At 24.2% G+C, this 24149-nt stretch overlaps 2 protein-coding genes across 4 annotated transcripts; both read left to right on the top strand.

Moving 5' to 3' along the window:
- Nucleotides 1–2813: 2813 nt before the first annotated feature.
- On the top strand, nucleotides 2814–7892 carry LOC114122721 (terminal uridylyltransferase Tailor-like). 3 transcript variants are annotated; one of them, XM_050206341.1, is made up of 6 exons: nucleotides 2814–2907; nucleotides 2992–3068; nucleotides 3575–3787; nucleotides 6809–7031; nucleotides 7106–7332; nucleotides 7485–7892. In XM_050206341.1, the coding sequence occupies exons 2-6, from the start codon at nucleotides 2999–3001 to the stop codon at nucleotides 7868–7870; spliced, it is 1119 nt and encodes a 372-aa protein (XP_050062298.1). In that variant the 5' UTR covers nucleotides 2814–2907; nucleotides 2992–2998; the 3' UTR covers nucleotides 7871–7892. The 3 variants fall into 3 exon arrangements, with proteins under 3 accessions (XP_050062298.1, XP_050062296.1, XP_050062297.1); XM_050206339.1 differs by having other exon boundaries at nucleotides 3575–3832; XM_050206340.1 differs by lacking the exon at nucleotides 2814–2907 and having other exon boundaries at nucleotides 2914–3068; nucleotides 3575–3832.
- Nucleotides 7893–11488: 3596 nt separating this feature from the next.
- Nucleotides 11489–23677, top strand: LOC114122716 (venom dipeptidyl peptidase 4-like). The gene is made up of 16 exons (XM_027985457.2): nucleotides 11489–11605; nucleotides 12877–13084; nucleotides 13933–14027; nucleotides 14112–14186; nucleotides 15699–15751; nucleotides 16863–17068; nucleotides 17622–17791; nucleotides 17869–17969; nucleotides 18148–18280; nucleotides 18353–18570; nucleotides 19251–19458; nucleotides 20155–20342; nucleotides 21649–21843; nucleotides 22476–22636; nucleotides 23169–23374; nucleotides 23440–23677. Exons 1-16 carry the CDS (start codon nucleotides 11603–11605, stop codon nucleotides 23527–23529), a joined length of 2310 nt encoding a protein of 769 aa, XP_027841258.2. The 5' UTR covers nucleotides 11489–11602; the 3' UTR covers nucleotides 23530–23677.
- The last annotated feature ends 472 nt before the right edge of the window (nucleotides 23678–24149 follow it).

The following is a 24149-nucleotide window of genomic DNA, read 5'->3' as shown; positions in this document are numbered from 1 at the left end:
TTATTTTTCGATTTATACATATTAGAGTCAATTTATGTTTAATTTGTAATTTGTAAGTATAAATAGATGGGTGATAACATTTAAACATATACCTTTTAAATACGGTTAATAATGATTTATTTATATTTATATAACGAAATAAACTGCGAGGTGTTTTTATTATTTTTTTTTTTTTTTTAATAACATCACAGAACTATACTTATATTATTTCCCTTCAACCCCATCACCGTTTTTCGAATGGGAATCACGGGGATAGAATGAAAGTTTAACTATGTGGCGTATGTGCAGAACATTTATGTGTTTATTGTGCGTTTTTTTTCATTTGTACGAGTAATAAATGTATTTTATATTCAAGTACTTGTAAATATAAAATACACCAGTACATAATGAATAATAGGTTCACTGGTATTGCTAGAAAATTTAGATTAATGGTTCCCAGAATCGAGTAACGCTCTGGGACCGAGCTTCAATGTAATTATCAACTTTTTAAACAAGATATGTATAAAGATATGGTAAAAACTATAAATTAAATGAAAGCGAATGCACAAGCAAATGTATATAGAGAAATTGCTAAAGCTTAATTAATTACCAAAAAAAAAAAAAAAAAAAGAATAAATAAATAAATAATAAAAATAACAATAGACATTGAATGTAGATATACCTACAATTAAAGATATAATATTTATTAAATGCGCATTTACATAGATGTACCTAGAGAGGGCTGGGAGGTTCTCGCCGCTTAGAATCCTAAAATATTTTGTTAGCATCCCTAAATAACTTAATTAATTATGTAACTATGTATTAATTAACTAGTTAAACTTATATATATATTCATTAACTAGTACATTTTGGAGAATAAAAATATAAGTTATGAACTAACATAACTTCAGAATTATTTTCAAATAATTTCTGTTAAATCTTTATATATATATTTTTTTTTGTCCGTGTGTGAGTATTCAAACTACTCCTAAACGGCTGGACAGATTTTATGAAATTTTATGTACTCGATGAAGTTGATTGGAGAGAGGTTTAGATTCATAATTTGATCCGATAGATTTAATTTGTATGATTACCTACGTTATCAATAGTAAGATTTACAGCAGAGATTCCCAACCGGGTTGCTATGAATATTATTTTGGGTTCGTGAAATTATTTGAAATATATTTTTTATTACACTATTTATGCAATAATAATTAAAAATAAAAATATATAATTAATTTTCAATGTACAAATTTGTTTTATGAATTATAATATGTTTATATACTATATATTATACCTACATCTTACTAATTTTGTTTATACTTACATGCACTGCTAAATAAAGCCAAAGTAGTCTATAGAGTGCCTCCTGATTTTTAAAAAATGACTAAGAGTGTCGTGAGTCAAAAAAGGTTGGGAACCTCTACAGTATCATTTTTATATAACAGGGTTAAAGTGATCGGATCAGTTGATTGTGTGTCCATTCTTTAACATGTAGGCGTGTAAAAAAAATTCAAGACTGCACGTGACAACATTACTGTGATTTAATTCATGATGCGATATTTAAACATTTATTTTTTGTACATTTGAAAAACGTACCTATTATAAATATGATTTGTGTTTTTACTCAAGTTTTTTTTACTTAAGTTTATACTCAACTCATTCAAGTGGCGAGAGCTATAAGAAAAAAAAAATAATAACTACACGACGGTGTGTGTCATCAGAAATATTTTGTATAGCGTGCTTTTGTAAAAATCATCAAAATCGTACATTTAAAAATTAAGTTATAAATGAAAAAGTGCGAACTTTTTAATGGAAATTTATACTAAATTCAGAATCACGGCAGCCCTTTCTAGTGTCATCGTTACCATTGATAATAATCTTTATTATTATTATTTGCATTGATGATAAAAATTAGTGATATCACAACAAAAACCCTTCGTAAACTACGTATGAAAACGGTTAAGTAAAAAAAAAAATTGTAGATCTTTAAGCACTATAAACATGTGATATCATGAATAAAAGCTAAGTATGTGTATAGAATTTAAGTAAACTTATTTTGTTTCAATAATTTACTTATAATTGACGAAGAATTATTTCTTAAAATAAACAAAGTGTGATGAACAAAATAATTAAATGGCGAAAGTATATTAAAATATAACTTATTATTATTTAAAAAATATTATTATTAATATTTACCTATATACTATTCTAAATAATTCTTTGCCAAGTAAATAAATTATTGAAACAAAATAAGTTTACTTAAATTCAATATACTTAGCATCTATTTGTGATATCACATATTTATAGTGTTTAAAGATCTAATATATTTTTTTTTTTTTACTTAGCCATTTTTACATGTAGTTTACGAAGGATTTTTGTTGTGATATATAAATATACTCAAACGAAACAGGTTAACAGGATAGACAGGTTAATAGGGGAACAGGACAATATCTGTCGGATATTTATATTTAAATTATTAAATACTAACACACAGCCAACTAAAGTCCCAGAAGTCAAACTAATACACGGACAACATCGGGTTGGGACAACTAGTATTATATATATTATCTTAGATGTTTAATGATTAAGTCAAATTTTTAGAAACTGAATTAGTTTTTTTTAATGTATTATAAATAACCACATGAAAAAAATAAAAATAATAATTTAATTAAACTAAGAAATAAGTAAGTACCATTAAAAATAAACAAGATTAATGAATAATAATACTAGGTAATACGAGTATAAGAGCACCATTTAAATAAGTATTTATTCTTAAGAACATATTTTATCTTGATACTCAAATGACAGATTTTACTCCATAATAATACAAATATAAAAGCAATAAAATACCATAACAACAAAATATATTGTTATTCTAACATTAACAACAAAAGTTTTTCAAACTTAAAATAAAAAAATTAAAAGGTAATTTCCAAAAAAAAAAATATAATTAATATGTTATGTTATTTTAATCTTAAGTTTTAAATTTATATTTTATAATATTCATAGAGCCGCCATGAATAATGTGTTAAATTACGAAAAACTGTTAAAAAGACAAAAAGTGAACATAAAGATAATGATTAAAGGCAAGTTTTCATTATGAAAATATATGTTTTACTCTTGAAAAATGTCATTGTATATGTTAAGATAAAAATAATAAAGTTTGATTTTTTAATTTTTAGTAGTATCAAAAATATAGAAAAAAAAATAAAACTTCAAGAATTAATTTCTTTCTAAAACACAATAAAAAAACTAAATTTTTTACTTAGAAATTTGTGTTTGAAAAACATTTTAATGGATTTTATTTGTTTATTGGATTAATTTTCTGTGAGCTTTTAATTTACCATACTTTTATTTAATATATTTTTTTTTATAAATAAGCAGATAGATTAGGTAGATTTAATATTTATTTAGTAAATTGCTTATTTATTTTTAAAAATACAGAAAATAGTAGGTATCTACAGTTATTAAAATTATTTACTTAATAGTATTAATAATATTATACATTTATTATTGCTTATGAATTTATTGATATGTCAATATATTCGTTTGAATAACATATTTTATTCTATTTTAAATTAATTACCTATAGAATACGAAATATTATCCAAGTTACATAAAAAAGAAACAAATCAGCCAGAGTCACTGTTGAAATTTATTAATACGCAACTCGAGTCAATCAATCAAGAAATTAACAATCATTATACATTTGATAAATTAAATTTGATATTTAACTCAATACGTAATTGTGCTAAGCATCATCTCATAGGAAGTGAAACATATGCTTTTGGATCACGTATTTCAGGTCTTGCACTTCCTAATAGTGACATAGATTTATACATTTCTATTGGTAATACTAATGTTATATATTTTATTGAATATTATTTAAAACTAAGAGTATATGAATATAAAAAAAAGCGGGCAAGTGGGTATCTGCTGTACATTAAGGGGTGGGGTTGACCTCGGACTTGGGTAGGTTAAATTTGAATGCAATGATAGGTATCATTGTATACGAAAAACGATTCTGAACGGAGATGATTTGTCAGTTTAGGATATATTATATTTAAAAATTCAAACGCACTTAAAATTTTTCCTATAATGATGTTATGAGTTTTATCTATAGATACTTGAAGGAAAACTTATGAGAAACTTAGTGTTGTATTTTTAATCCTTAGTTATATACACAACAAATTTTATGAATTTTCAACTACAAAATAATTTGCAAATATTCATAATTTTGTCTAAATTTGAACTTCAAATGCTAATAAAAAAAAATTGTGCCTTATTGTGCCTTGTGTATTCTTATAATTTTTTAATCACTATAAGAATAACATATGAGGAACTTTGTTTAAAATTTTCAATTATTTTGATAGGGCCAACAAAATTTTATCGACACTTCAAAAAAAAATTTTCAGAAAAATTGAAAATTTCAGTTGTCTATAAATAGCTCAAAAAAACTCAAAATATTTTGAAAATTAAATCATGTAAAGAAAATGCCAATCTAAATAACTGATAAAATTTTCAAGTATCTACGACTTATACTTTTCGAATAATAACAAATATTTAAAATCGTTTGAGGATAAATCGTAATTTAACACGGTTTTGTAAAAATTTAAATTTCAAACACTCATACAATTTTTTTACAGATTTTGAAGAAAAATTTATGGAGAACCTTGTACCAAATTTTCAAAACTTAGTTATAAAAGAAAAAAAATTTACGATTTTCCAACCACAAAATTACTTGCAAATTTTCACAATTTTGACATATTTCGTATAAATTCGAACTTTAAGAACTTATAAAAAAAAATTGTGACTAACGATTTCGGATTTTTTTTTATCACTTTAAGATTAACTTATAAGAAACCTTGTATTAAATTTTAAAGATTTTCTGGTCAGCCAAAAATTTTTTATCGTTATTTAAAAAAAAAATACTCAGAAAAATTGAAAATTTCAATTGTCTATAAATAGTTCAAAAAAAGTCAAAATTCTTTAAAAATTTAACTGTGTACGGAGAGCGCTAATATAAACATTTGGTGAAAATTTCAAGTATTTACATAGATTAGTTTTTGAGTTATAGCAAAATAAAAAATTCGATTTTGACGTAAACTGGTTTTTCGTAAAAAATCCCGTTTTTCCCTCATTTTTTTCGGGTTTTTCTCGATTCATTTCAAAAATATAAATTTTTAACTTTTGACCCCCCAAAGTACCAATTAGATTTAATTTCCTTTTCAAAGAGGGGCTGAAGTCAAAAATCGAAGCATTTTTACTGCTCCAAATGTTGTCGACAGACACAAAAAAAAAAAAAATAAAAAAAAAAAAAACACACATCATTGTAAAATCAATACATTCATCACTCCGTTCAGAATCTAAAAAAAATAACAATAACGACTAGCAATAAAAATAGACAATAGTATCGGGCTGTAATTTATTTAGGAGAAATAATAATTAATAATTGTTACTTAATTATAAAGTAGAACTGTGAAAGGCTTTTGATGAAGTAAAATCATCGTTCATTAAATATCGTTTTATTTTTTGGACAATTTGTTATTTTCATATTTTAAAAACCGAAATCAAATAGTTCTTAAAATGGTTTCACATTGTTTTAAATATACATATCAGATATTAAAAACATATTATATTTTTAAATTTATAATTTGTTTATAATGTTAGTATAACTAAAGAATTTGATATTTTCATAGTTTGGTTTTCGTCGAGTGTTTTTGCTGTGTTAGGACTTTAGGAGGTAATCAGATTTATGTGTAAGTACTACAAAATATTTTATATATTGCTCTTATACATGTTTAACTATTATTAGTACTTTTTGCCATATTATGATCCATTTTTTTGAGATTCTTTACTAAAATTTAGTAGGAGTGTATCTAATTCTAATAATAGGGCTCGGGTGATATTTAGTAAGGAATGTATATCATTTTTAAGTTGTTTTTTAATGTTTTTGTGTTTATTTTGTTGTTCATAATTGATATTGAGTTTCTACGATTTTGCCAAAATTGAGATGATTGTTTTAGGGATAGATTTCGATAATTTTTGTGGACATTGTTTATTGTTGGGTTAGAAATGGTATTCGTTACTTAATTGAAGTATTTATTTGCTTTTTTATTACCTTTTATATCAATGTGAGATGGGGTACCCACATGATTTATATTTATATTTTATTTTGTTCAGATTAGCATGGTTTGGATATTTATAGTGATTCAGTTTTTTTATTTAGAAGTTTTTGAATTTTTAAAAAAGTGCTAAAAGAGTTACAAGTTATTACTGTTATTAGTATAATATTTATGTTTAATTTGAGAGGATTTGCTAGTAATATCTCTTCATATATCATTTAATTTTTGACTGATAAAACACTGGTTATCTTTGTTGTATACTAGATATACTTTATGTTTTGATTTTGATACGTCTGAATATATTTTGTATGTTGTTAGAGAAATTTTGTTGAATTACATTTTCAAATTGAGAGGCACCTTCCTAATATGACATTGTTTACTTCTTTTTTATTGTGCTCAAGGAGTTTAGTTGTATGTATTGTGTGAAGTGTGAAGTGTGGTGTGATGGACGTGTGTTAAACATGGTTATATAATGTGATTTATTTTTTTTTTATTAATGATCAATGAAATAAGGGTATCTTTATTTCTATAGACTATAAAGCCGGTCGTTGAAGGGGTATTTTTCTAATGTAGATAATGCTACCGTTTATAATAAATAATAAAAACAAATAATGTTATAATTTAATTAGTTATTAAATTGAATTAAATTTTCTGTATAAATTGTAAATAACAACAGTATAATTTTTAATTAAATTATATAGCTGGCACTTTTTGGGGACAATTGAGTAATGATCTACATGCTCAAACGAATCTAGTACGTTATTTTGCAAAATTATTTGGGTCTCAAAAATATGAATATTCACAAATACTAGCAATAACTGCTTCAAGGGTTCCTATAGTTACATTTTTTCATGTCCCATCTGGTTTATATTGTGATTTATCTTTTAAAAGTGGCCTCAGTGTATACAACACTAAATTAATCAAGTAAATTATAAACATTTTCTTATTATTGATTATTTTATAATAATATTGACCATATTTTGTATTCGACAATTCAGATTATACTTATCATTGGACGAACGTGTTAACTGGATAGTTTGTGCAGTTGTTAAATATTGGGCATTACAGAGTTGTATGAAAAATAGAAATATGTTTAAAAGCTATAGCTTAGCATGGTTGGTTCTCTTTTACTTGATAGTTATTCATGTTATACCTCCATTAATGTTTCTCAGAAGACATGCAGATTATTCAAAATCATTAACATCAGATGTCATGTTTATAGAAGGTAAGTACCTAGGTAGGTACATTTTTTTTTAAATTATACATAGGAATTTGTAACAAAATTGCATCGAAACATAATCAAATATACTTACTTTAATAACTGGTATTTATATTTTACACAATATATTTACAATTAGTTGATATGATTTTTTTCAGATTGGGATTGCACTTTTTGTACTCCAGAAAAAGCCAAACAGATATGGAGAGTACCGAATATTTCTTATTTTGATTTATTATTTGGATTTTTTAATTATTATTCAGACTTAAATAGACTTAGAAAAAGTGTTCTCTGTCCGATTATTGGACAGGTTATACCCAAAAGCGATTTATATAATATTCCAATGAAAAAAAAAAATAGTGAACCTCCTTCAGAGACATTAAGAAAATTAAAAAATAACTTTTGTGGTAGTGGTCTTGCACTACAAGATCCTTTAGATCTTCTCAATAATATAACAAAACGTATAAGACAAAGAAAGTTAACTATGTTTTCTTATTTATGCAATCTAACTATGGAAGGCATGAAGAACAGATATTTAAATTAGGTACTGTTAAATAACTGTAATTAACATTACAACAATAAAGTTTTTATAGTAATATTATATTTAAGAATGTATTAAATTTTTATTATTGCAAGTCTATGATAGTGTATTCGTAAATTGCGTTTAAATTTAGGGTACTATTTTGATTAAAAATATAATAAAATAATTTTAACTCAATTAATAACAATTTATCTACTTATCTTCAAAAACTTTTCAAACATTTAAGATTTTACAAAAAATTATAGAAAAGCCAGATCTAAGATAAATAATTAGACAAATAGGTAATGTAATTTGTAGTAATGAAAAGAGTTTTCTTCAGTATATGGTACTTATGGGTAGTGTTGTGTGTCACTGTTTGCAGATTATTCGGCTTATTATTGCTCGAGATAAACCTTATAAAAAGATGTTCAAACGTAGGTACACATTTTTTATAAATTAAATGTTAAAAACATTCATTTATAATCAACGTTTTCTTTTTATCTATTTAATGTAATTTATTTTGATTAAGAGATTGAGAGAACACGTGTGAATCGTGTGATGTCCTAAAACTCAGTAATTAAGGATCTTATAGGCAATTATTATAATGACATAAATTATTTTTAAAGTGTCCCATACAAGTACCAATAATGGTTTCTTGTAATAATGAGATTATATAGACAGTTTTGTGGTAAAAAAATTTACGAGTACATTATTTATAGTAAATTTACCAAATGGTTCACCGTTCATCCTACAAAGAAGATGATCTGTATCGTGACGTTTTTTGTTTTTTAAACATCAAATTGAACAATTTTTAATAATTATTGAAAACAATTTAAATAAATAAAATATGAGTAAGTATAATAGGTATCGCTCTGTTATACACTAGCTGTCGGAGGGTCACTGTTAATAAATATTCTTAATTTAAATTCAATAATGTAATATCATTGTAAACGAAAAACTAGGATAAGTGGAGATAGTCTGCAGTGGGCTTGTATCACTAAGTATATTTTATAATATCTTTTTGATATTGCTATTGAATTAATTAATTTTAATATTAGTATAATTAAGTAATACACGCATAAATACAGAAGAAATCACTACAAAGAACATTGCTTAAAACGAGATAATGTTTACAAAATTAAAAACGCTAAGTCCCGGCACGAGCCTATATATTATGATAGTACATGTTATTATAATTATTATATGATATATATTTGTTTATTAAAATTATATATATTTATTATTTGTATCATATTATATTACTGTGTTTGACTTTTGAATCAATACCACTTTACCGTTAAGCAGTGTGAATGGTATAAATAAGAATTTGGTATCTATAAATTAATCTACATATTTTTATAATTTTATTGCGTAATTTTTTTGGCCCTATCAAAATACTTGAAAATTTTATACAAAGTTCCTCATATGTTATTCTTATAGTGATTAAAAAATTATAAGAATACATAGGCACAATTTTTTTTTATTAGCATTTGAAGTTCAAATTTTGACGAAAATTCGTCAAAATTATGAATATTTGTAAATTATTTTGTAGGTATAATTCATAAAAATATTTGTATAGGTAGCTAAGAGTTGAAAATTTAATACAAGATTTTTCATAAGTTTTGCTTCAAAAAGCTATACAGAAAATTTTAAGCGTCATTATAGGAAAAATGTTTTGAGCGTTTGAGTTTTAAATTTTTATGAAATCGGAATATTTGTTTCAAAATAGAATATATGACAATATTTAATTATAATATATTCTAGACTGACAAATCATCTCCGTTCAGAATCGTTTTTCGTATACAATGATACCTATCATTGCATTCAAATTTAATCTACCCTAGTCCGAGGTCCACCCCACCCCTTAATGTACAGCAGAGCGGTACCCACTTGCCGACTTTTTTTAGATTTATCAGTTTCAGTATAAATTTCTCTTGACCAACCATATATACAATTTCTAAACCTTTGATATTAAAATTGAACATTTTATAAATTTTCATCTGCAAAATAATTTACAATTCTTATAGATGAATTAAAAAAAAAGAAAAATATGATAAATGTCACTGCAGGACAAATGAGTATAATATTTTCCATTGATATTAATCACTCTACATATAATTATCACACTATATCTTTAGTCTTAAATATTGATTTATCTAGCTAAACTATATTACAAGATAAAATTAAAACTCTAAAATCCAAAATCACCCAAATAGTCGTATTAAGGACTTGCATTTATCAAATATACCAACTAAAAGATTAAAAATACTGCGTAGTCGTGAACTGCTTACTTAATAATACACTAGACACCCGTTTTCAAATATTGAATTACAATATAATAATAAATAAATAAAAAATAGCTATTATCCTTAATATGTCATAGTTGAATAGTTCCATCGACGGAAAGGTCATTCACTTCGTGTTTTATACTATAACATTTCCTTCTTATTCCTTGCGTGAACAAATTATGTAAAAGAAAGTAGATAACCCTTCTGTAGTATAGTAGGTATGAAATATACATTACAATATATTATTGTAATTAATTTTTGATTCAATACTTACTAACTTACTGTACAATGGTATAAATATTAAAAAATTAAAACTTAAAAACATAAAATTAATCCTAATGTTTAAAAATGTCATTGTATCTATACATAGAAGTATAAAACATAATAAAATATATTATGTAAAAGTATTAGAACATTTTAATATATGATATAAATTATAAATATATATATTCGATGAAAATGTTAAGTGTCTTCGGTTATTATTATTATTATTATTTTTTTTTTTTTTTGAATTACAACAAAATAAGAAAATCTATTTTATAAAAAAATGGTTTTCCGTAAGAATTACCGTGTTTCTAAAATTTTCTTTTGTTTTTCTGATTATTAAGAAAAGTAAATATTGGGGTGTTTTTCTTTTTAACTTCCAAAGAACCAACTATATTTACTTTTCTAGTATCAGCTAAAATATTGAAACTAAATGCTTAAGTATTTTAACTGAAAAATATCACACATACACCTTCACATTATAAATCAATTACATTACATCATCACTCCGTTAAAGAATCTTAAATTATTGAAATATCAATATGATATGCTAAGTCAGTTAATAATATTATCTATTAGTATTTTTTTTTCCAATACATGTATTTAATCGGAAACTGACTAAAATAATATGCTTAGGTAGTATTTAAAAATGTTTAAAATACGTGAAAAAATGCAAAATTAAATTGTTCACACCAACTCGTTAGGCTAAGATTCAAACGTAGGTATGCTTAATTTCTTACTTTTTAAACAAAAAAAAAATAAATATGTAAATACATATACTTCTGCTTCTACTCATTAGGACCTATTTAAATAATTGTTATTAATACTTTTAAGTCTGTCTAGATGTTTTTAGAGAAAAAAAAGCATATCAAAAAGAAATCAAATAAAATTATAATTGTTTCATCAATCAGTCATAAAAAAAATATTAGTAATGACTAGACTATACGTAGTACAATATAAATGAAAATTGAAATGAAACTAACATTTAAATATGTATTAAATAGCACAATGCTGAAACATCTGTTTAAATACCATATGTTTTTATAAATACGTGTGGTGAATTGTTATTAAGTGAATACTAAGCAGTCATACTTAAAATATTAATGCACGTAAACGCTTGTAATACTCACCTATATGTATTTTGTTACTCAGCCATTATACAGTTTCATCGGTGAATAAAAATTATCACACAAAATATTTGATAATGGTAAGTGATTTAAAATCGAATTTTTAATTATATATATGTTACGGGTAATGTTAACATTTGGATAATGTCAACTCACTGTCTTACATGTCTATGGATAAACCTAAATATTATACTCTGGCAGTTTGACTCTTTATAATAGTTTAGAATGCTAACAAAACTCAATAGTCTATTTAATATATAACTTTTAAAATTATTCAATATTGACGAGTTAAGATTAACATTATCCGAATAATTTTAATATTTCATGTATATAAAATAAACGAAAAATTACACATTAGCCAAAACGGATGACTAATGTTGACATTATCCAAATGTTAACATTACCCGTAACATATTATATAATATTTTTATTTGACGTTTCTTTTATGACTAAAAACTAATTTAAACATAAAATACCAATATAAAATCAACTAACACGTATAAATTGATGGCATATTATAGACTATAGTAATAATGAGTTTAGAAAAACAACTAGAAAATATGAATTTAATAATTTAGATAAAGATAATATATGTATTTAAAAATAAGATTTTATTTAGAAAATGTTTGTTTTTAATACTTAAATAATAGGTATTTCAGCCAATTCAATATCGCTTTTTCAAACAGTATAACATTTTTAATGTGATTGTATTTTAAACTTCGCATAGCAATACAAGGATGTTCACTTAATAGTTACTCAAAAATATTAGCAGTATTATTGATATACCCAATCTTGAAATAATTATTTTAATAAACTATAATATAATCGGGCATCAAAAAAAGTTGTAAATAATATGATACAAATATTATTATTGAACTTTTTTCTGATAATATTTTGATTAAATAAAAATTCACAAATTTAGTAGTTAATTAAAATATTATATACTAAATACTTATATAATACTTGTATAATAATATAGGTACATACTATATAGTTAATATAATAATATTCATAAAAAGTTATTTGTAAAAGTATAGCATTAGCAATACTTGTAAGGTAGGCTTCATACATTAATATAATTTTATAAATATAAATTTATCAGCTATGTGATCGATATTTTTAAATGAAATAAGAGTAAAATAATTTATTGTACATGTGTATAATTGGTGCAGATTATAAGGGCTTGTGCGTGGTCTAAAGGGAATTTGGGAAAATAATTATAAAAGTTAATTTCTTTACTTGAATCGTTTGACCTACTCTCCAATTCTGTCTCAGAAACTTTATTAGAAAATGTGAATTTCAAATAATAATTTATTTGTGTTTAACATTTTAATTTCATCATTATTTTCAGGAATATTTTTTATGGAAGATTAAAAGAAATGGATTTATTATAGTGTGGTTAGCATTCTGTTTTCTTGTTTCATTAATAACTATCATAGTTTACTTTACAATTGATGAGCCTAAATATTCCAAATATCAAATTATAAAATCAAGACCACTTAAATTTGAAACATTATTGAATAACAACCAACTTGATTTCAAAGCAACATGGGTTTCAGGTATATTGTACTTTATATGTTATCATTTTTATAATTCACCCAGTTTTGATAGATTTTTAATGTGAACTCTTACATTTTTAAATTCTTTAATTTATATGTAAGAAGTATTTGTGGTTTTTATGTATACAAAATATTTTTTTACATTTATTAAGTAAAATTGTTTCAATATTCATCTTTTTATTTAGTTAACTAATGACTTTCTATATAAAACAATATGCTAACAGATTTAAATATCAAATGTAAAAAGACTAATTTAAGTCAATTATTTAAAATTATCAAATACTTATTTACAAAACAATTTATTGAGGATAATGTATACATAAAAACTTTTTTTTTATAATATTATATAAACAGTTTGAATGAATAAACTTTTCTAAGTAGTAAGTATTATACTACATTACACTATTTTGTAAATAGTAGGCATGGAATATAGCATAAAAATATTAATACATTTATAGTGAGAAATACCTATTAGAAATATTTGAAATAGGTACCATGCATGTTAAATTTTATAAAAACCAAAACTAAACATCTTTAAATATTTTATAATATATTTTTTTTTATCTCTTTATTACGTTCAAAAAACCAATAAATCACGAATAAATAGATCATCTATCTGTGTCCTTATTAAATTATTAACTTATTGAAAATAATTTACGATATCATGTATTTTAAATTTTAATATAAAGTATTTTCCAGATTAAATTGTCTACAATTATGTTTTTTGTTCAATATTGAAACAAAACATTATATAACAGGAAAATTAAATTAAATTATTTTTTTTTTAATATAGAATACCCTATTTTCTTATTTTAATTTTAATATTGCATTTTTTATGTACTAATTAGATGATAGTATATTGACACAAGATGAAGACAAGAATATTATTTTATTGGATGTAAATAAATCAATTAAATCTATTTTAGCGTTCAATTCAATGCAGGTAAACACATACAACTTATAAATGAATGATTCCATAAATACAAGTATTAAATGGACATGTTTATTTGCGTTTTTATATTTTTAGCATATGAAATACTGTCATAAATATGAGCTATCAGCTGACAAGAAATATTTATTAATAGCTTATAATCTCAACGAGGTAAATTTTATTTATTCCAAACTATAGTAATGCTATAAGTCATACTTTTTAATAGACAACACTTTAAAGTAAAATTCATCTATCATTTAAATATAGTAACTCTATTGATTAAATATGAATTGATATTTAAAAAGGTTTAAAAAGTCACTGAATTATACAGGGTGACTTAGTGAACCTGTGCTCAGTGTGATAATTATATTGTAACTATTAACGTTTTTGAAAATATTTTTTCATAATTTAGTCATTACAAAATAACATAAATATATATTATACATATATTTTCACTTTTTGAATTCCGACATGCATTTTTAATGAATGAAAAATAACATTTTTCTAAGAATTTTTAAATTATTCTAATTGTTTGAAATCATAAAAATCTAATTTTAAGTGATTAGTTTTAGGACATAATATCTAAAGTTTAGGTATATGAGCAAGGTTGCTGACTATCCTTGTGCCACTCAATATCACTCGTTAGTTACAACTTAAAAGTTTAAATACGTATAAACTATAACTTATTTTTTTACTACTATATAAACATATTAGCTTTTACAACAAAACTTTCAGAATGATATTCTGCATAAGAAATTAATATAAAATTAAAATTAAATGTTATTTTAAAAAGTTATAACTTATAAATAAATGATAAAAGAGAGAATTTTTTTTTATTTTAATTGTTTTATTATTACTAAATTATGTTATTTTTTTTTTAATGTTTCTTTCCTTTTTAAAATTATGAGTACTTACTGTTAAATTAATTACATAAAATATAATACATTATATGAAATACCCATGGTCTAAAAAGTAAACAATGTTTGAATAAATAATTGTTTTGTTAAATTCAAATAATATTCATCTAAAAATTAAATTTTAATCTAATAATTTTTAAATTTTCATAGATATACAAGAATATTTGAAATAACTATTTAATATAAATTTCCCATGCTTGTTTATTTTATCTCATATTTCAATATTTATATACGTGGGTATCTTTAGTATCTTTAAAAACAATTAGTACCTATTTCTAATAATAAATACTATTATATCATTATTGTAATGCTAAGTTAAATATTGATATTAATTATACCTAAATACATATTATATTTTTTTGAATAATAAAATAAGACAAGTTCCCTACGTTTTATATATATATGGGTCCATTTATGAGGTTTTACATACATTTTCTTGTAGTTTTCGAAACAAACTAAGATACATAATACAAAACGAGGAAAAAGTAGCTATGCAAGCATCCATTTAAAACAAAATCAACCTTGGACAAATTGGCTAAACTTAACTCCGACCTAATCATTTTAGAATGAAATAACTTTTCATCTATTTGAAATGTAAATAATTCAACTCATTGGTCCAATTTATTCTGGTATCTGACTATTTTCAGACTAACATTTTTCCGCGTTTTTGTATTTTTGTTGTAGTGTACTGAATAAATAATATTGCTATAGTTTCATTTATACAGTCTCCAAGTTTTATCTTAAATGTTTTTTTTTCATGATGAAGACTTATAGTTATTTATCGACAGCAACCTATGACGTTATCAACATCAAGACTGGGTAAGTAAAAGTTATGAAGCAAATATATCTATTTTTGAATTTTGTTGATAAAAACACATATGTATTTTAATAATAATATATGCATTGAACACAATTTTTGTAAAATGTCTTAGTAATAAATAATATTATAAATCTATAAGAACATAGTATTCCTATACATAACCGAATCAGGACAAAAATACAAAATACATATTATCATGTATATAAAATATATATATTACACAACTTTAATATGAGTATTATGATTTATGATTATTTGCAGTTCAGTACATAAAACAAATTATTAAAATATTTTAAAAATTACTTCAGTTTTTAAATATATTATACTTAATATTTAACCACTAAATGTCATTAAAGCATAATGTAATTCTAGAATTTTATTCAGAGTTCAAAATTGTGTAAGTAGGTATCTCATCTAACGTCCATGTTAATATATTTACAATGGTTAGATTAAATACAGCGCCGTACTCCAAATATTCTAATTTTATTGTTTGCGTTCATTCGTTTCAGATATATTTGAAAAATTAGAAAACTTGAAAGTATATACAAATTATAGGTTAGAGATTGTTGGCAGTTAATATTAATATGGCATATAGCAGCGAATTAGCACGTAGATGCAATAAATAGGATGAAAATGATAACGTTATATTTTAGTATAGGTATATATCTAGTTTAGCATTTTGGGCACTGTATACAATATATTATATCTAACATTTTAAAATTAGTCAATTTAGTAGGATATGAATAAAAGAGAGCAATTCAGGAACAATTTTATTCTTAGCCTGCGATTTAATGTATCTAACAGCAAAATTCACATAATATATTATAGCCGTATAGATTATGAACCATTGTGACAAGTGGCGTACACGGTTAATAATGCAATGATACGTACTTCGTTCATATGAAAGATAATAGTAGTTAAACTAATTTGTTAAATTTGCAATAGAATCGCTGAAAATTAACTGATAGTGCGAAAAACTGAGTACGTTAAACCTTTTCAGTGTATGAGGAAAGTGACGTATACTACACATTACTATTATGAATGTACTACTTTATAATCTTAGGTTTACCTGTCTTTAAACTGTTCAATAATTTTATTTTATTTTGTCAGGAAACAAGTAACACTTAGAGACACAAAACATAATCCAAGAGATATAATGATCGCCAAATGGTCTCCTAATGATTCAAGTCTAGCCATTGTTGACAACTACAATATATATTATATTTCAACAGCTGCAAAACCAAACCATGTCAAACAATTAACTTTTCACGGATCTGAAAAATTGTACCACGGTATCCCTGATTGGGTGTACACAGGAAAGTATATTTATTTATAACTAGTGATGTTTGATTTTAATAATTCGCTTATGAAGATAATAATTTATTTTTATAAAATATCAACTTAACTGTCAAGTCGTTACTTAAACTAATACAAACATTTATAATGTTTTAACCGATGTGAACCTATTTTATATTTGATTCGCGTGAATTTCACAAAACAAATTATGTGATTTTAAATTACCAAACATCTAAAGTAATATCTGATAGGCAATAATCAGTTGAATCCTAAATACCGATCTCGGTGATATAATATGAGCAAATAATCAGTTAGCATCATCTGTAAGAGAAATAAAACCAAGTCACTTCACCGCAATTATTACTAATATAAAACGTTATAATCAATTCACTTTTATCATATTTATATTAATACTAAAATATAATATTGAAATATAGAAATTAATAAATATATATATGTAAATAACGAGAATAATATTATTGTTAAAAAAAGATTTTTGAAAAAAAAAATTATAACTTGTATACTACATCTTTATAATGTAAAAGTATATTAATTATTTATTTAACGTTTTAGAAGAAATCTTTAGTTCAAATTCTGCAATGTGGTTTTCTAATACGGGAAAAAATTTAGCCTACGCGACATTTAATGAAGAATTGGTACCAACGGTATACTTACCAACATACGGCATACCAGATACTATGTACGACCAATACAGCAAAATGTTTAGTTATCATTACCCAAAAGTATTTTATCAAAACAGTAAAGTTCAAACTTAGTGTAATTTATTTAAATAATCAAAATAATGTTAAATGTTACATAGGTTGATGACCCCAATCCAATTGTCGAATTATTTGTACAAGTTCTAAATATAACAAATTATGAACCCGTGCCTATACGAATAAAACCAGTAAAGGAATACACGTAAGTACTAGTAACATATCGATATTCAAAAGTGTGTACGTATATAATAATAAAATATATACTAATTCATACCTATAGATTATGCACTTAAAGTATAATAGTTATATATATATATATTGTTCAGACATCGAAACTCAGAAATCAATTAAAAAATTAGTAACAAGTATATTTTTTTCAGTAATGAGACAATATTGTATACTGTTTTATGGTCAGGCGATGAACATTTGTTTGCAATGTGGATGAACAGAATTCAAAATGAATCTCATCTTGTACATTACCATATTTCTAATAATACGGCTGAGGTGAAAGAAGTGGGTAAAAATTAAGCGATATAAAATAATTTAATGTGTAACATATCATAACTAAAAAAATTATGTTGACAGATGATGGAATTTAAACAAGAAAACGGTTGGCTCAATTTTCGACAGTCACTCATTATTAACTCCGTCAACCAGATTGCATTATTATACCCCCTGGAACAAGATGACGGTGATATGTACAGACATGTTTGTGTCATCTCAAATGGAAAAATAATGCCAATAACCACTGGTAAATTCGAAGTCGATAAACTCATAAAATGGGATTTCGAATTAAATTATATGTAAGCTCTAGTTAACTGTACGTACCATATTAAACTACGTGTTAGGATTGAATGTTTAAATCGCACATAAAACTATTGATTAGTAAGTTCGAGTTTTAGGATCATTATTTTTTTGAATTACAACAAGGTTAAATGACAAAAAAACTGTCGTATCGCATGATTATCCGAGTTTTTCAGTGGTTTTTCAGAAACCAATGAGAAAATCACAGGTATTTATTCATATTCTCTTAAGTACCTAAAAATTGGTTATATTTTCAATTCGAAAAATAAAGGTTACATAGAACTTTTGAAAAACTTATTTTACTCGTAAAAGAAAAAAGCTAAAAAAAGAAAATCATTATAATAAATTCCTCATTTTGCGCAAAAACTAAAATATTAACGTATTGGTAATAATAATTTATCTTTTTTCCTTCAATGCATAAAATGAATAGAATAAAGATAAAAGAACATTTTTCTTTTTTATGCGCCATCATTATGTTTTATGATGTATAATACAGCAATTGCAGTTTAAAGCCAATAGTGATTATTCAAATTATACGTATAGGTACTATAATACTGTATTAGTGATAATATAATCATTATTAATTTTACTTAGGTATATTAGTGATATACTAATATATTTTATTATCGAGTATTTTCGGCAGACTGACGTTCGCTACATTGCAATAATAATTTTCCAGATATTATTCAGCCAATATAGAACATATTTCCGAAGTACAACACGTGTACAAAGTGCTTGTAGATTTGGAACAACAGCCGAGCAAACCGGAGTGTTTGACATGTAATACGGGATGTACTTTCAACAAAGCAGTGTTCAGTGAAAAAAATACTTATTACGCGCATACATGTACAGGGCCAAACATACCTTACGTGAATATAGTGAAAACCGTATGTCTTAATTGATCGTTAGCTATACATTCACCAAACCAAACTATCTTACAAGCTACATCAACCATATATTATATGTGTGTGTAGATTGTAAACTAGGAAATTGTTTCTTACAGTAATAGTTGAAATATGTTATACCTGCCTAATATACCCTCGTTTGCCTTCACATCAATTGACTTTCAAGTATAATATATTATGCTGATTAGTATAAATAGTATTAAATATACGAAATCTAATCAAATCAAATATAACAAATTTATCGTAGAAATGAAAGAAAATAATATTTATATCGATTTTTATTTAACTGTGTTAATCGCAGTGTGTATCTCGATGTTTGGAGATTACAATTATTAATTATAATCGAAAAATGATTTTATTCTATTTGAGTAGGTGAATAATATGATAAAATATGTTATACTAGAAACGCCATTAATTATCATAATCATTGTTTTAGTAATAAAAAAAAAGTATTATTAAATACTAATAGCAATAAAACAAGTAACTGTGAGTACTTAAAAAAATAATGAAAATAAATTTGACAACGCAAAGTCAAGTATTAACTTGTATTTCATCTAAACAACTAAAATAATAATTATATGAAGCGTTATACTTTTTGTCATGCTTAATATACTTGTAGTTTAATCATTAGTACTTATTTTTAATATTTATTTATACATATGTGTTTTTTTTTTTAAGAATGAATATGGCATTACTGCTTGGGAAACAAATAGAAAACTGATTAATGAATTAAAAAATGTCGCTTTACCTTACGTAACATTTTTAAACGTCCCACTTGTTGATGACTATAAAGCTCGTGTCAAATTGTTAATTCCAAAGACAGTTGATATTTCATCGGACAATAAATATCCTTTATTAATTTACACGTAAGTATATAGGTATTAATATATTATGATATAAAATGGTGACGGCCAGAGACGTGTCCAGGATCAAAATTCAAGACAAGGACGATTAAAGAATAATTTGTATAATAAACATTTAATTTTTTTAAGGGGATTTATAATATATTTTTTAAAATGTACTTGTGCTACAATAGTTTGTAGTTAATCATAATATATACTAATAATAATAATGATATTTATTTGGCAAATTGAATTCTTATATTTTCAGTTTTGGTGAACTTTTCAATAACTTTTGTAGGATCTTATAATAACTCCAAACTTAACTCCCTTTTGATTGATATGAAAGCTAAATTATGAAGACTTATATTAGTCATAGATATCCGTAAATACGCCTTAGCTTCTCTAATCATTGTAAAACTTTTTCCGCTGATGCCAAACTTAATGGTATAACCAACACGTGTTCAATTTACAATCTAATTTCCTCGAATAACTTTCCACTATAGCACGTTTCTTTAAAAAGTCCAAAACAATTTTACGACTACTGAACATTTTTTTCGCTAATAGATTTTGACTCGCTAAATTATTCGAGAAATATCCACCATCTTCATAATATTTTTCACATTATAAAAGAAAAATTATCGTTTAAAATTTTGTTTGATGTCGGATTGAATATTATTATTGCAATTAAAAAATCAGAATTGTCATTAAACTTTTTGTTAGTTTTACCCAGTACATTATCTACCACTATCAAATCCATAACTTGCTTTTTATGAATCGTAGTACAGTGAAACTTCATTATAATGAAATCTCATGGGAAAAAAAAAATTGTCGTTTAGTTTTCACTTCGTTATTGATGTAGTGTGTTTGTTAATTTACCATAGTCAATATTATCGTATTATCGTAGATTCTATAATTAACAATGTCTTCAAACAAAAAATATTTGATGTGAAATGTTGGCTATGTTTCACCAAACTCATCCAATTATATTAAACGTAACTTGTCAAATTTGTTACCACGTCATGATAAAAAATCAAAAACTTTCATTTCGTCCAATAAATGTGGTTTAATATGATTTCATTCTATTCCCCTGACTACCTTCGTCATTATAAATCTACACTTTTCTACTCAAAATACCGACATCTCCTCTGCTCTGGCTGAACTAGTGTATCATATCAAACATATTTTCAATGCCAATAATTAAATCAAACGCAGTCGACCACTATTTCTATAGAAAAAATAACAATTATGTCTAATCATAGTAATATAGGTGTATAATTTTTAATTATATTAAAAATCGTCTAATTCATTGTGATATTTATTTTTGATACAGTTATGGTGGTCCTACAATGAATTTAGCATTGGACGAATTTAATATAGATTTGAATATGTATTTGTGTACAAATCATGATATTGTTGTTGCTCTAGTTGATGGTCGTGGCACAGAACGAAGAGGTAGTAAAACATTATTTGCAAATTATAAAAAATTGGGTTCAGTTGAAATCTACGACCAAATGACTATCGCAAAGTAAGTAAACTATTGTAGAATTCTTAAATTTTAAAATATTCTATGGTTTATATGTTTACACACATATATGTATAAAAATATTGGTATAACCGAATCTAACCTAACCTAACATTAAATGTATGGAATATTTTTATATTTTATGATTGTCATAAATGCATATCATATTATGTGGTCAATGATTTAATATGGTTACCAGACAATTTATTTAAATCAAAACATTAAATTTTTCAACGTTATTATTAAAACCAATGCCTGTATCAAAATCGATACGCAAAGATGATACTAAAATAATATAAGTTTTAAGATCTCGATAAAATACATACACCGAAAATAATTATTTAGGTATTAAATAAACGTTATAACCTATAATCAATCTTTACTCGTCCGATGCGTTAATTATTTATGGGATAGTTTCAATAACAAGTGATAGTACTTGATTAATTTAATATCTTAAAAATGATGTACCTATACCTTTATCTGTTACTTAAACTTATTTTAGCAATATTTATATCAAATGCAAATATTGTTTTTATAACATTATAAAATGTCACGCATCGACTAATGTATTGTGTTCCATAGAAATACTTTCAATAGTAACTTATTGCGAATTAATAATTATTATTATTAAACAGATTTCTACGAAGCAATCTATCATACATCGACAAGAATAAAATTGGTATTTGGGGATGGAGTTTTGGTGGTTACATTGCCGGTATGGTTTTAGCTAAAGACACCGAGGAGATATTTAAATGCGCATTGTCCGTTGCACCTGTCACAGACTGGATATATTATGGTTTTGTATAATTTTGTTTTATCTTTTTCTTAGAATTATTATTGTTATTCATAACTTCCTATTTATTTTATTTTATTTTTTATACAAGACTCTACCAGAAATATTTGATAAAAATATAGAACCATTTTAGTATTATATAAGAGAATATAAGGTTATCGAAGACTTGTTTTTATAACCACATATTAACGTTATTTACTATTGGTAGAAGACATATATATAATATATATATATATATATATATAGTTCTATTAATTATAGCTTATGGTTATGAATAATAGAGCTGGCGGTTGATGATTCATTTAGTAAAATTTGCAGCGTTCGCCATGTAATGTAGGTTATGGTAGGGCTCATTATAAGGTAAAATTAAATAAGATTTATAATGAGATATATATTATATATATACGAGTATAGTTGATGATAAAACTATGATGGAAACTAAATATCTTTAAAATTAAAACACACAGTAGATGAAAGTAATTTATTTAATATTGACTAATTTAATTAATTCATATTAACTAAAAATAACTTATAGACTCGATGTTCACTGAACGGCTTATGGATACGTACAATGGACATGTTGAAAACTATCAAAATGCTAGTTTGATAGAAAATTCTGATGGATTACGTTACAAAAAATACATGATTATTCATGGATTAGCTGATACTAATGTTCATTTTCAACATTCCGTAATGTTATCCAAAGATCTGCAACACAAAGCCATAACATTTCAACAGCAAGTACGTGTTTTGAATTTCCATATTTTCCAACAAATTCTAACAGAATTAATAATTTAATATTTCAGTTTTACCCAGACGAATCGCATTTATTTACAAAAACAAAAAATCACCTTTATCGTACAATTATTTTATTTATTTTAAGATCTTTAATATAAAGTGTAATTTTATATGTAAATATCCTTTAAAATTGTTGTCATATTATATAAGAGGACAATATTTTGTTACTATGTACAAGGTATGTTTTTAATTGTATGTAGTATCAAAATGTTTTTAAGTTGTCAATATAATTATTCTATTTTTAAATTGTATTGTATTTTATTTTTTATTTTTAATCATGTTTAATCTGCAAGTTCTTTTTTTGAATTTAGAACCAAGCCTTAAGTAATAAAATGATATTATATTGTTTTTACATTTCCGAGTGTTTAAAGTTATTAAATACCTATTTTTAACGTTATTTTTATTATACATTTTAAGTTAAACATTAAAAATAAAAATTGTAAACACCATTAAAATTTAAGAATTAGTTAGATTATAGAAATATACTAATAAGGATATTTAATAAAATAAAAATCTCAATAAAATATATTAACTATTATTAAGAAAAGTTAGCGAAATTTGAATTAATCATGTCTGAAAGATCTTAAAAAAATAACAAAATTAAAATGTCCATTGGAATTTGGAATGGTGATAAGTATAGCGTAAAAAAAGTACAAGCATAATTTTTAATAATGCTATTTAATTTTTTTTTTAATTATGCTTAATAGTATTTGAATTT

The sequence above is a fragment of the Aphis gossypii genome, chromosome X (assembly GCF_020184175.1).
Source record: "Aphis gossypii isolate Hap1 chromosome X, ASM2018417v2, whole genome shotgun sequence".
In the NCBI taxonomy this organism is placed as follows: Eukaryota; Metazoa; Arthropoda; class Insecta; order Hemiptera; family Aphididae; genus Aphis; species Aphis gossypii.
Note: the sequence above shows the minus strand (reverse complement) of the source record. Positions and strands in the feature narration are given on the sequence as shown.

What these genes read in the sequence shown, in the direction of transcription:
- LOC114122716 (XM_027985457.2), top strand. An exon ending in ACGTGAATATAGTGAAAACC is followed by an intron (nt 19,459 to 20,154) that starts GTATGTCTTAAT and finishes TTTTTTTTTAAG; the next exon opens with AATGAATATGGCATTACTGC. An exon ending in GACCAAATGACTATCGCAAA is followed by an intron (nt 21,844 to 22,475) that starts GTAAGTAAACTA and finishes ATTATTAAACAG; the next exon opens with ATTTCTACGAAGCAATCTAT.
- LOC114122721 (XM_050206339.1), top strand. Translation starts at nt 2,999, where the DNA reads ATGAATAATGTGTTAAATTACGAAAAACTGTTAAAAAGACAAAAAGTG. An exon ending in CATAAAGATAATGATTAAAG is followed by an intron (nt 3,069 to 3,574) that starts GCAAGTTTTCAT and finishes AATTACCTATAG; the next exon opens with AATACGAAATATTATCCAAG. An exon ending in TACAACACTAAATTAATCAA is followed by an intron (nt 7,032 to 7,105) that starts GTAAATTATAAA and finishes TCGACAATTCAG; the next exon opens with ATTATACTTATCATTGGACG.